This window comes from Pyxicephalus adspersus, chromosome 12 (assembly GCF_032062135.1).
Source record: "Pyxicephalus adspersus chromosome 12, UCB_Pads_2.0, whole genome shotgun sequence".
Lineage (NCBI taxonomy): Eukaryota > Metazoa > Chordata > Amphibia > Anura > Pyxicephalidae > Pyxicephalus > Pyxicephalus adspersus.
In genome coordinates this window covers 14,699,665-14,713,750 of record NC_092869.1, presented here as the reverse complement: position 1 = coordinate 14,713,750, position 14,086 = coordinate 14,699,665, and the positions used below count along the sequence as shown (strand labels likewise).

The 14,086-nt window shown below is 36.9% G+C and overlaps 1 protein-coding gene across 2 annotated transcripts in view; it reads left to right on the top strand.

Annotated features, from left to right (window-relative positions):
- The window catches only part of TMEM121 (transmembrane protein 121), a 35,841-nt gene extending 22,482 nt beyond the window's left edge, over positions 1-13,359 (top strand). For both annotated transcript variants that reach the window (XM_072428457.1, XM_072428456.1), the window contains one exon: positions 10,377-13,359. In XM_072428457.1, coding sequence (XP_072284558.1) covers positions 10,942-11,880 — 939 coding nt within the window. In that variant the 5' untranslated portion in view covers positions 10,377-10,941 and the 3' untranslated portion in view covers positions 11,881-13,359. The remainder of the gene's footprint in view (positions 1-10,376) is intronic.
- The last annotated feature ends 727 nt before the right edge of the window (positions 13,360-14,086 follow it).

The following is a 14,086-nucleotide window of genomic DNA, read 5'->3' as shown; positions in this document are numbered from 1 at the left end:
TAATAATAATAATAATAATAATAATATAGCATTAAGATATTATGCAGCTATGTAAATTGAATAGGGGTGCGTACATTAAATAGCAAAGCGTTGTCCCGCTGTTTGGACAGCAGAGACTGTTGCTAGTGGGTTGAGTTCACCTTTTCTCAATGTCCTAATGTTAATGTTGCCTTCTGGACGCTGTCAATCATGCACAAATCCTATTCGTCTGCTGTCACTTTGCCTGTAATTTTTCTGGAAAACCACAAGGTGTTTTGAAACTTTTGTATTTTTTCCTTGTTATCATTGTTCTTCTACACTTACCTAGCAAATATGGTGGTTCTAACATGTATAGGGGCTTTGCTAATAATGTTTAAATGCGGCCCATTGACTTTAATGGAATTCGCTAAATCGGTTCTCTGAAATTTCGCGAGACTGTCCGAGGCCATCTCGCTCATCCCTAGATATGATCCTATTTTATCCCAGCATTGTTCAGTTATAATGCTTTCTTGATTTCCCTGACAGAATAAAACATGTTCCCCTCTCCAGCACCCATCAATGTCTATCATTTTAGGCTGCCCTGACTCATGAACCATCAGATCATGATCCAACCTAGGATGCTGGACAACCTCATCTGGCAAGATGGTACCTAAATTAGCAGTATATGCATGGTGTTTGAACCCCGAGATGGGTACTAAAGAGGATACAGCTCAAGTTAGATTAGAACAACCATGAAATTGTGGTAACCACCAACTCATGTGACTCATGTGACTCATAGCAAACTTGGGCACCACATTTTTAGCTTTGTTAGGGTTGCACCCTCTGGCAGGTGATGTGGGATTACCTGGGGCTTCCGTGTTTCCCGGTCCTCAACAGAGCACCCCGCAAAGGATGATGGGCCGGTGACCCTAATGGCTACTGGACTGCTTTGCTGCAGGAGAACACCAGGTCATGGCCCCGGGCTCTCCCCACCAGGGGCAAGAGGGTCAGAGGGCTCCAGTGTATGGACAGCGCAGATTCGGCACTCAGATGACAGCAGAAGGTATAGTCCAGGCAGACTGATAGACAGAGCAGGCAGCAGACAAGGCAAAGGTCTGTTAACAGGGGGAGGTAATGGCAGGCGGCAGGCAAAGCAAGGTCAGGTAACAGGCCGAAGTCAGGACAGGCAGCGGACAAAGCAGAGTCAGGTAACAGGCCGAGGTCAAACACAGAGAATCCAAACGACTAGTTGGCAGAAAGGCAGGAAATGCACTGAGCTTCCAGAAACTAGAGCCGGGAATCAGAGAGATATAAATACAGCTAGCAGCCAATAGGACCTGGTTGGAACCAGAAACGACTCTGATCATTGGCTGTTCGCATTTCCTGAAATACCCTTCAGCTGATCACAACCTCAGAGAAAGTGCAGGGGATGCTAAAAAAAAGGTACATCTTTGCACAGCTAAAGAGAAGCTGAGCATGCTGCAGGACAGATGATCTGCCGGCGGAGTAGTAACAAGCTTGATTCTTTAGATGTGATGTGATCATCAACCTGAGATCATGTGATAACTCAGACTGTATTTCGGTGCAGGACAAAGCAAGTTGAACATCTTCCTGCTATTTTGCCTGGGGATCGCAAACAAGAGGATTTCTTTGCAGCCCTGGGAATCGTCGAAAACTAGAGGTTAATTAACCTCTAGTGCCATGGAATCACAGTGGATTTTTAGGGCTGCAATCATTCTTGCATCCCTGGGAATCCTCCTGTTTGCGATCCCCGGTCACTAGAGGTTAATTAATTAACCTCTACTGTCCTGGGGTTGCAGTGGAACTGCAGATGAACTCTCAATGGAGTTTCTCCATTGGGAGTTCATCTGCAGTCACAGCTGATTGAAAGCACTCATGTGCCTCCTATCAGCTGTGACTGCAAGTTCCAATGCTCCCCGGGCTGTACTTATCAATGATAAGTACAGCCCGGTTACTGTGGGAACTGAACTCAGATGAACTCTCAATGGAGAAACACCATTGTGTCACGGATAACAGGGAGGGGAGGGTAACAGGAAGGTGTATTAACTACTAGGCCTCAAATAACTAGGGAAAAGGGAATGGTCACCCCTTGCAGACACCCTAATCTAGCCCTAACTCCTAACCGTATGAGCATCCCCTGATGGTAGGAATGCTCATACTCAGGAACCTAGTCCCTACTAGCCCTGTAAAGCCCTGACAGTAGTGGCTGGCTTGAGACTGCTGGTTCCTTCTCTTATGAAGGACCCAGTGTCTCCCTGAGGCCTAGTAAACAACAAAATAACACAAAACACCAATACACCAAAAGTAAAGCAACTTATCTTATAGCAGATATCAACAGAAACACAGGATGGCTCAACACTCCAGCTATTCACAATCCAGCAGTGAATATCAACCGCACAGCATGAAGTATGAGGCCAGACTAAATGGAGGAGCAGTAATGACCACCAGCTGCACCTGATGCAAGGGGAGTGGTCATTACAAAAAACAACACAGAAACAAGTAAAAACAAAGAGGCTGTCAGAAAATCTCACATGCAGCTTGTCTGACAGATCTTCAAACTTCCGTCACGGAAGGGACCGTGACACATTGAGAGTTCATCTGGAGTTCGCCTTTTTTTTTAAACATAATTTTAAACACAAATTCCTTGTTTTTCGGGTCAGGTCTTACCGAATTTGAACCGCCATTTTCGTGTTGAATATAGGGACAACCCGAATTCGAACCCCAACACTAGTCCCCACCACTCTCCATCAATGCTACAAGTAAGTTTCTTTCTTTTACTTTGTTGCAAAACAAACTTTAAGTCTTTAAACTTTGTTACAAGTATAATCTGTTTTGATTTTTGTTTCTTTTTTAATGACATAGAATCCATATAAAACCGGAATCTTTAGGACTCCTAAATCCATCGGACTCCCTCTCCATATAAGGTCATACCTAGTATGCTCATATAGAGCACTGGATAACACTATATATAAAAATTATAATCATTAGTAAATCATTTAGTGTAGAAAATAGTAATTTCTCACCTTAACAATTATTTTTATGATTTTTTATTTTATTTATTTATTTTTTCAATAAATATAGATTCCAACCACTTCACTAAATATCTGTTATTGAACATCTTCAGCATACCTTGAGAGTAATAGCGCTAACTGCCCCGCAACTACAAGTTTATATTACTCAATATACCCTATACCATACCTAGTTTTCTAACCTTAATGCGTTTTTGAAGGAAACGACAATATCCAATACATCCTTTGCAGGTTTTCCCTGCAGATTCAAGAAAATGGTTAAAAATGTTTCTACAAATTTTTATATGTTTTTTCACTTGAATATGACAAAAAAATCAACACAATAAAGTAGTCCTTTACTGTAGTCTATCATTTAAATCTTGTTTTTCAGTCATTAAAATACTAGCTCATATCCTTGCTACTACCTAAACTCGCTTTTTAGGTTCTTGCATACCACATTACAGGACGGAGCTTAGCCTGATTTGAAGTACTTGCTATCATTCTAAGACCATATTTCTCCTTTCCATTGGCAATCAATCTCAAGTAACTACTGAACTAATATACACATCTAAAATCCACTTTGAATGAAAATTCCTTTTAAATTAATTTAAAAAAATTACACACACTCTGGTATAATGTCAAACCAGATATAATCTTTATTAGTATACAATATATTTACCTTATAGGTTTTCAGTTTTCTTTGTTCAAAATGATACTCTATATATCAGTTATGATATCCCTGTGTAAATTGATACCATGCTTATTGTGTGTCCTATTACAACACAGACAATATATGTCGCAATACCCCCTGGGGAAGCCAATGTGCGAAACGCGTCAGGTCCGGGACTATAACCTATATTTGGTATCGGATTAAATGTAAATTGTCTGAATATTTGGGCTTCAATATCTAGATGGAAGAAGCCCAATACTTTTGTTGTTAACAGGAAATGTGTATTTGTATTTGAATCTTATGTTTTACTTACTCCTTTTCCTAATGTAATGTTTAAAAAATAGTGGTCTAATTTGTAAACAGTATCAGTTTGCCATAAAAAAAACATTTTCTATTTTTCTCTTTCCTCTTTTAACTTTTATACTTCTGAACTTCATGAGTTTCTTCTGCAACACAAAACAGATGCTTATGGAATCGTTAGAGTTAACTGGTGCAACATGTCATCAATGTTTGCAAAAAGGAAGCTGAAGACAGGAGAAATGGTTGCCTGGCAGAAAGGCAAGATGATGGCCCTTTCATGACGTGACAAGAAAGATGTGTGCCTAATGAGTACAGTCCATAATGCCTCCACTGTTGTGGTACGCAAAAAAGGTGGGAAAGAAATCATGAAGCCACAAGTAGTGATAGACTACAATAACACCATGGGAGATGTTGACAGAGCTGATCAAGAAATGACTTTCTACCCAGCAATGAGGTAACGGCAAAAGAAGTACTACAAAAAGATTTTCAGGCATCTTGTTGAGCAAAGCTTGTGGAATGCCTTCATTCTCTACAAACAAAAGAATGACAGGCCTGTGAGTCATTTTGACTTCATTTGGAAAGTTTTCAAATGTATTGTCATGAATCACCAAACACCATCAATGGCCGTAAATAGACCAGGACGTCGTGCTGTTGCAGTTATCAACCTGGAACGACTGCCTGGCCGTCACTTCACAGACTACATCCCACCAACCGAGAAAAAGGCAGCACCTACAAGGAGGTGCGTGGTTTGTTTCTCGAAGAGAGATGATAGTGGAAGGAAGATCAGAAAGGAAACCAAGTTCTACTGTCCCGATTGTGATGTCGGACTTTGTGCAGACCCATGTTCCAAACTTTACCATACCCAGGATGTCTACTAGACCAATATGCAGTGTCTACTAATTTATCAATAATATTGCACCCTTGTTTCAACAAATTTCAGTGTTTTTGATTTGATTAAATGATTACATTAAATGAAATGTTAGTTTATTATTTAATTATTTTTATAATTATTATTTAAAATGATTTAATATATCATAAATAATGTTTTGTGTTTTAAATCATACCCAGGAGTTATTCCTAAGAATTACAAGCCTACAATATTAAAATACTGACATAACTAGACCGCCAGGGAGGTTAAAGGACTCAGATTTTATTCCCCTTATACCATAACTCTTAGGTGGACTCCTTTCAGGATCTGGAATAGAGGAAAAAAATTACTACTAAGCTAACTAACTTACTAAGCTGTTTATGCAACTCTTTTCCATATATTTAAAATGAGCAATAAGCTTTTGAACTTCATCTCTTGGGGAAAGAAAAAAACTGTCATGGGGTCCTACCAAACAGTATCTTAAAATGAGACATTTTTCTGGACCCCTAGGGGTATGTCTAAAAGACTTTAACGCAAGAGAAAGGATTTGCACCCAAAAAGTCAGGTCATTTTTATAATCCTATTATATCATTCTTGATATGGTGTGTGAAGCTTCTGTTCAATCTGGAGGCCTTCCATAACTTTTGACATAATCTCCAGGGTTTGATTCTACTGATTCCACCAGGCTATATCTGCACACAATTTAGCAGTAGCACTGACAGCTGGCCAGACTTCTATATAGAAAACATATCCACCCACACCAGAACACACTGGAATTGCTAACATTTTGGTAATTAAACAATCAATTGGTAACTTCTGAAAGGAGTACAAAGCTTTAGGCAAATGTTTTCATAGGGTTTTTACAAGTTTTTCAGGATTATGCAATTGACACATCTCACATTCATGACAAAGTTTTTCTGCAACAGTGAACCCTGGGACAATCCAATGTTTGGTTTCTGATGAAATCGTAGATTCTTTGGACAGATGAGATGGGCCATGCATTGCCTCGCAAGATATGTATACAGTATAGGAGGCGCACAGAATCTACCATCCTCAAGGGTCCAAAGTCCATCCTTCTCTGTACATCTTTGATCTTTTAATTTCTTTTTTAATTTCTCTTTAGTTTACAACTGCAGTTTATTTTAAGTCTAGCTGATTAGGTTCCTCAGGAGAGGAAGTGGCCATAGCACCGTTTTTATTACCAATTGAAATTTTATCAGTGCCTTTGGTATGGGCTTCACATTTTATTATGGCTACTTCATTTGGAAACCAAAGTGGCTTGAGGACTTTCCTAATGAGATCAGCATGTTTTATAGACTTTCCACTAGTTGTGGCCACTCAAATTCCAAAACTGGCCAAAATCATGACATATGCCAAAGGAAAGTCAGTAGCCCTGATTCATCAATGAAATGCGCGTACGCTCGACGCGCGCAAAGTCTATTACCGCAAGTTGGGCCCGAGTTCTGGTGAACTCGCCTGCCGGTTTCCCGCAAAGATCGCGGAAAAACCAATTAAAGCTAATAATTTTCAGCTGCGCAATTCAGGAGATGTTAACCTCAATGATGAGGTGATAGCAATTGATTAGCGCACACCTGCGCACTGTTTTGTGTTCTCCAGTCCATTTTACAGGTCAGTTTGAATCTTTAATGCTTGATTTTTTTTTTTGGTGTTAGCTTGCTTCATTTATAGTTTCATTTGTTGCACTTCTTGTTACTTTTTCTTTTGGTTGCAACACTCCAAACTCATTTCTATCAAGCTGGATATATATTAAGTGGCACTTTCAAATATGTCAACACACAATAGTATGTGTGTAAAAAAAATATGTGAACAAACATTTGTGACCTCATAAAAATTTAGTTTCAGTTTGACTTTAGAGAAATCAAATATTTTAGTAAAGGATTATAGGCAAACATACACTTATGTATGTTATAGGCATACACTTATGCAATAAATATGCATTTTAATTAGTACTATTTTACCTACACTGTTTTTTGTGTGTGTGTGTGGGGTTTAGTTTGCTTGGATGGTATGCATTCATGTGATTTTCTTGTGAGCTTCATCCGTTGCTTCAATGTTTTTGTGCCTGGTTTGTAATGCCAGTTTCTGTAGTTTAGCAATTCTTCAGCAATGTGTTGTCATTTTTTCCACAAGTATTGAGTACAAATCTCTGCATGGTTTCCACACAAACTCCTACTTAACCCCCTTGTTGCCTTTGTCACATATTGGTATTTGAATGTATTATGTACATATTCCTTTTCTGAATAAATTGTCATGATTTTATTTCTTTTTTTTTGTTTGTTTGTTTTTTTTTTTTATAGCCTGGCATTTGCACTCATGCTGATTTGTCCCCACACAACTCCTGTGTTTATTTGTAGTTGTGTTATGTAGTTTGTTGTCATTGTGCTGTGCTGCCTGATCTTAGCCCTATTGTATACAAACACACTTCCACTTGCTGTCCAAACTGGTTGTCAATTAGTTGTCTAGCTGAGTTGCATACTCATTCTAACACACCTGATGGTGATGGAAAGAGGTCCCAGGTTGCCAAGCACAAAATCAAAGCACATTGATTGCCAAGCTCACAAGCAGGGTCTCGCAGTTAATGCTCATAAATACCGGAGTGTATGCAATATTTAGGTGTTTACACAAAAAAATAGTACTAGTATATCAAAGTTCCAAGGCAAAATCCACTTTTTGCCAAACATTTTCTTGCTTTTCCATCCCTTCAGGGTGTTTTTGCAGATTTGAATGGCATTTCAGATGTTGGCCCACTATATATAATTGACTTACTACCCTCCACTACCCAGCTTGGTAGTGGAAGCACATAAAGGTGGATTCCTTCTTTTAACCAGAAGCAATATCCTCCATGAATGTTGCTTGTAGCCAATCCCATGATATCCGAAATCATAGGAAGAAATAGGCAATCTTTTCAATGTGAAGCAATAGGGTCCAAAAAGCCATCTTTGCCTATTTCTTCTTCTAATTTCTCTTTTCTATGTATATGTACACACATCTAAATGCATACATACATGTTTGGCTTTATGTGCACTCATGTCTATACATACATGAGTGCATATAAAGCAAAACATGCAAAATACATAACAAAAAAACAAACTTACCTTAATGAGGACTGTGCAAAAGTGCGGTTTATTTTTCAACTGATAAAACAGTTTAGGCGCACGTAGCGGGTCCACCGTGGCGCACAACTATGAACAAAACGCTCCTGAAGTTTGGAGCACAACTATGCGCATCAAACAACTGAGACAACCATGCACATCAAACAAATAAGACAATTGTGCTGTTTTTAGCTTTACAAAAAATTCAGAGGAAGGAACAGCTTAAAAACAATCACAATTGTCTTTTTAAACTGTGTGTCCCGGGAGATTGGAAAGGAGATCACATAAAAACCCCCACAAAACAAACGACAACATTTTACAAACAAATTTATTCAAAAAAACATTTGCTAAAAGGTCACAATAAAATATAAAAACACATCAAAACCAAAAAAAAAACACACATCAACAAAATGGCCCAACAAATATTGCATTCAAAAATACTTACCAAACCAATATGCAATTTTGCCCTATCAAGGGTGGAAAACTGGATTAGAAAATATTTATGCAGGACAAACATTGAAAAGTGGTAATAAAGGCAGAATTTTGCAACCAAACATGGCCACAAACACAATAACATAGCAATAACATTGACTTCAAAATTGCAAAAATGGACATTAAAACATTCAAAGTAAAAAAAAATAAAAAAGAAGCTATTGTGCTAAATGGTAAGCAAAGTATGAAATGCAGCAACATAGATTAATTAGGATAACACACAAAACAACAGCCCCTTCAAGAAAAGAAAAAGACAAAAGGAAACATCAAGTTAAACCACACCCTTATATATGCTCAAATTTATGCGCATAGTTATGCACGCAGATAGCAATTCACTTGCAATTAGCACTTGCGCAGTCTTTCATTATCATTGATTGATATGATCCTTTAGATTTGTACAGCAGTAAACAGATATTCTATTAATAAAAAAAAAATATTTATATAAATATATATATATAAAAATTTTTTATTATTATTATAATAACTATAGTAATTACAAAATATGCTTTTTTCTTAGCGCATATAGATGTTTTAAACATTTGAACAGCACAAACATTTTTTTTTTTTTAGGACTAAGGGTATATGTGTGCCATTAGAAAGAATGCTTTTTTAATGACTTTTAATGCAAGCTCGCCAGTGTAAAACTGCCGGGGATGCGCGGCTCTGGCAGCGAGCTCATTCAGTTGTTTATTAGCGTGACGGCTTCCGATTCCGGATCACGAATACGAATGCGCGAGCGAGCTTCTGATTTTGCTTGATGAATCAGGGCCAGTGTACACATTCAGTTTCTCTCCTTTATTTATTATGCAGACCTGAGTCATTAGCTCTGCCACCTGGGCTGATTGATTCCCAGGTAATTTTCCTTGAAATAAAACCACCTCAAGTGAAAACAGAATATCCAGAAACTTTATATCCTTTTTCATTTTAACAACAAGACCCATCTATGAAAACAGTAAGATCAGCATCTTTGGGAAATCCTTCACCATTCTGCTTCCTCACAGTTACACTCCATTACCTCATTACAATCATGACCTCCCATTTCCCAGCTTTCAGTCTCTAGTAACAAAGTAGCTGGATTTAGGGTGGTAGCCCACCAATCATTTTGTCCAGACCATTTTGATGTTTTGTGTGGATTTTTTGTGTTTTTCCAGTGCCAACGAAAGAAATAAACATGACAATACCAAAGTTTTTGTGGTTGCAACGATTTTCTGGGAGAAGTGGTGCATTTTCTGACATAAATGCAAGGGTGACAATATTTATGGCCATGATTTGCAGTGTTTTTAAATCATTATACATTTGCCAGTTTACTTGCCATGCCTATTTTCTGAAAGGATAGTATCCTCTCTTTCCCATTACAATTTATTCCCAGGTCTTCCAACATCACGGTATAAGGTTTTGCTGACTGCTGGGTGATTTATTCGCACCTCTGTTTTTAAAGGTTGGCCTGAAACATGTTGTCCTTTTTTCCCACCCTTTTTTGAATGTCCCCATTTGTAGCAGAATTAATATATTTGTTGCTTGGTAAATAGAATGTCCCCATTTGTAGCAGAATTAATTTATTTGTTGGTTGGTAAATACTAGAATTATAGGAAGGAATGTATAATACCTGGTACTTTTAAACTTCCAAATCATGTGCACTACATGGCTGGTTCATGCTTTGCATAGTTTCCAGCTTCCTAGACATAGCTGATAAAACTCATTCATAGAAAAATAAATTTGTGTAAACCACAATAAAATGTACAAAAACTTTTCTGTCTTAGTTTTAGAAAGAGCATCCCACAATTGGTTAATTTGCTTGTTTTAAAAATAGATTGGTACATTTTACATAAATATGTTTTTTTTCTATTTTGTTGTCAAATAAATATATACTAATAATGTTTGAAAATAATATTTACAGACACATATACAAAATTTAATTCATGTATTATTTTTTTTGTTTCTTCCAGAAAGGACCTCTATACAAAAGGGCAATCTGGATAAATAAACAGCAGACCTGTGAGAATATCTGCAGTACCATGTCCTAGAGAACAGTGATCTATTGAATTTTTGCATCAAATGGAATTTTACACATAAACACCAAAATGTTAAATGTTATACTGCTGTGATTGGTATACTCCTAGAATAATATTTAGAGGTTGTTATGATAAATAATTACCTAGATGTTTTACCCCCTTGAGGAAAATATATATAAACATCGTATATAGTTGAATTTACATAAAGCTTCTTAAAAATATCATCCTTCTAAGTTCCTATAATCTTATTTGCCAATATACAGATCTCAAGACTGCAGCATATCTGAAAAAGACAACATAAAAAATAACAAAGCAATCTATATACATTTATTAATTAAAACACTGTATTGTTGGAAAGAAGAACTCCAAGAATTTTACAAAGAATGAACATTTGTTATCAAAAACTCCCAGTATTGATAGCCATAGGGGAATTGACAGACAGTCCTAATACTTGATAGTTATATATACTTCATGAAAACCTGCAAAAAATTTGAAAAAAATGGTTCTTCCACCTCCAGACAAACGTCACGTGTGTCTTACAACCATTGTGATCATGACAAGTATGGCTTTTATGGATGCATATCTTGTGGAGCAGAATCAAGGTCCAAGGAAGATTGGAGTATGCATCATTGTGTTGGTTGGAGACATCTGCTTTTTAATCGTTCTCCGATATGTGGCTGTTTGGGTTGGAGCTGAAGTTAAGACAGCCAAGAGAGGATATGCAATGATTTTATGGTTTTTATACATATTTGTTTTGGAAATTAAATTGTATTTCATATTTCAAAACTACAAAGCTGACAAGAAAAATATTGACACTGTGGCTAGAAAGGCACTAACATTGCTTTTATCAATTTCTGTGCCAGGACTTTATCTTGTACTTGTATCATTAGATAGCATGGAGTATGTGAGAACATTCAGGAAAAAAGAAGATTTAAGAGGACGTCTTTTTTGGGTTGCTCTTGATTTACTTGATATTCTGGATATTCAAGCTAATTTATGGGAGCCACAGAAGACTGGTCTCCCTATTTGGGCAGAAGGACTTATGTTTTTCTATTGCTACATCTTACTGTTGATTCTACCGTGTGTCTCTTTGAGTGAAATAAGCATGCAAGGGGAGCATATTGCTCCACAGAAGATGATGTTATATCCAGTTCTAAGTCTTGTCACCATTAACATTGTCACTATTTTTATTAGAGTTGTGAACATGGTTTTATTTCAGGATAGCAGAGTCTCAACAATATTTATTGGCAAGAATATTATTGCAATAGCTACAAAGGTGTGTACTTTTTTGGAATATAAAAAGCAAGTTAAGGAATTCCCACAAAACACAATTGCTTTAGAACTGCAACAAAACTCAATATCACATACTCAGACAATTCACAATACACAAGGAATTAATCCAGAGCAGTCTCCATCCAGAGAAATTATGGACACATGACAATGACAACTTTTTTTTTTCGACTTTTCTATACAGAAGAAATATAACAAAGGATAAGGTTAAGGGATGGGCAAATTACTAATTACCATTTTTATTTAGAAAATGTATATCTTTCAGATGCATTTTGTAAAGTTGTTTCATATTTCAAGTATAAAACATGCTGTGTGTGTTTGATTTTTTTTGATTTTTTATCAAAATCCATTACATTTTAAAAATGGTGAAGCTTAATATTTTGGATGAGGAAGCCTAAGTGTTAAGTGGATAAAACACACATTTGTGTACTGTACATATATACTTATAATTTGCCCATCTCTGTCTCTGCTAGATTGTTACTGACAAGGCACAAAAATATTTTAATAAAAAACAGATGTCTTGATCTTTTAAATTTAGGTACAATTATTTTTACACTGCTTGTTGAAATGAGAAGTATTTGCTTAGCATGATGACTGGATGTGTTCTTAACTTCATATTTATTATTTACATATTATGTGTAAAAATGCATATTTGGTTAGAACTACTTCTGATTTTTTGTCAATGTTTACATTTTAACAATATTATAGTTTATTTGATTTGTTTATAAGTTTGATCTAGGATAAGAGTCTAAGGCTGAATATGCACGTTCAATAGTTGCCATTGGAAAGGATCTTTCACAATCCCTTCCAATGACTGAAAAAGTACAAAAAAAGTGAAAACTACAAAAGACTGAATGATGCATGAACGAGTGCTGCATACATACAGCACTGTTCTGCTCTATGAGGAGGTGAGGGGGGTATAAAGACCGGGCGGCACACCACTGCACTCTCTCCTCTTCACTTTCCGCAATCGATCCACCAGTGACTCGTCTGATATCAGCCATGAGGCGATTATCGAACCAGAATCATCTGACGTGTATATAGCCTAAGGGTGCTAAGAGTTTTTTAGATTTTAGATTTTTTTGCTCCCTTAAAGCTAGACACATTTTCTGAATGTATATAGGTGGGGGAAGAAGGTGTCTTATGGCAGAGCAATTGCTTTTAGAAGTATTTTATTTCTTCATTTTTCCATACCTCTTTAGTTTCAGTTTCATATGCCTCATATGTTTCATTGGTCATGGTGGATTTCAAGGGACATTCCTGCTTCCTCCTTCCAACTAAATTCAAGAGATGGACAATTTTTATCACCACTCTAGAATAAGATTAGTCTCTCTTCTATAATCACAACTCACCTTTCAGGACAAGCACAGATTACTGTTATCATCAGCCTCATCCTGGGATCTGCTAAATTTGCCCCATATAGTTACATAGTTACATAGTATGTTAGGTTGAAAAAAGACCATCAAGTTCAACCCCTAGGCAACATATCCCAAATATAAAACCCTATGGACATAGTTGATCCAGAAGAAGGCAAAAAACCTTGGAACATTTTGCTCCAACGGGGGAAAAAATCCTTTCCTGATTCTATTCTATTTAAATTATAACAGGAAAACAGTAGGTGAGAATCCCCCCCCCCCCCCCCATCTGCACAAAGGGAGAAAAAGCCAGAGGAATCAATAGCCACATCAGTGATTGAGAGAATTTTAATTCTTTCTAGTACACCCTCATGCCAAAGCTGTCAGGCAGGTTTTCTTGTGAGTGGATGTCACCTAATATTTACAAAAGATATTTTTTAAAGCACCTTAAGAAGGAAATTACACACTTTACCTCAATTAAGAAAATCAAGGAGATAATTTTTAATGAATGGGCTAAAGTAGACAAAAACTTTTGCCATGCTATATCCTAGCCAAAGATCTTTACCTTCAGAAGGGCCTTACTACTCACAATTGACAACACCACAGAAGTGGCATACATAAAGAGGCAGGGCAAGTCTTGTATTTACTCTTTCCTTTGAAAGGTGACCCCGACTATGAAGAGGCCAACCTCCTCAACCAGAAATTCTCAAGCAAACATTGTAACAAGATTACTAGAAGACAACAAAAAAGAGAAGTGTTGATTAAAATTACAGACTAGATAATAGACTGGGTGTTTTTGCCAAAGACAGAACAATTTTTTCTCTGTTCACCATAAACTTCCATCTTCCTATGCCATCAGGCAGTAGCAATAATTGTTATCACTGTGGAATGAAGAATATGCAAAGCATTTACCTTTCCAAATAATTGTTGTGGTTTTTAAGCAGGCTATGGTATGAGGAATTCTGGGTAGTGGCAGTAATTATGGATTTTCCCAAATGC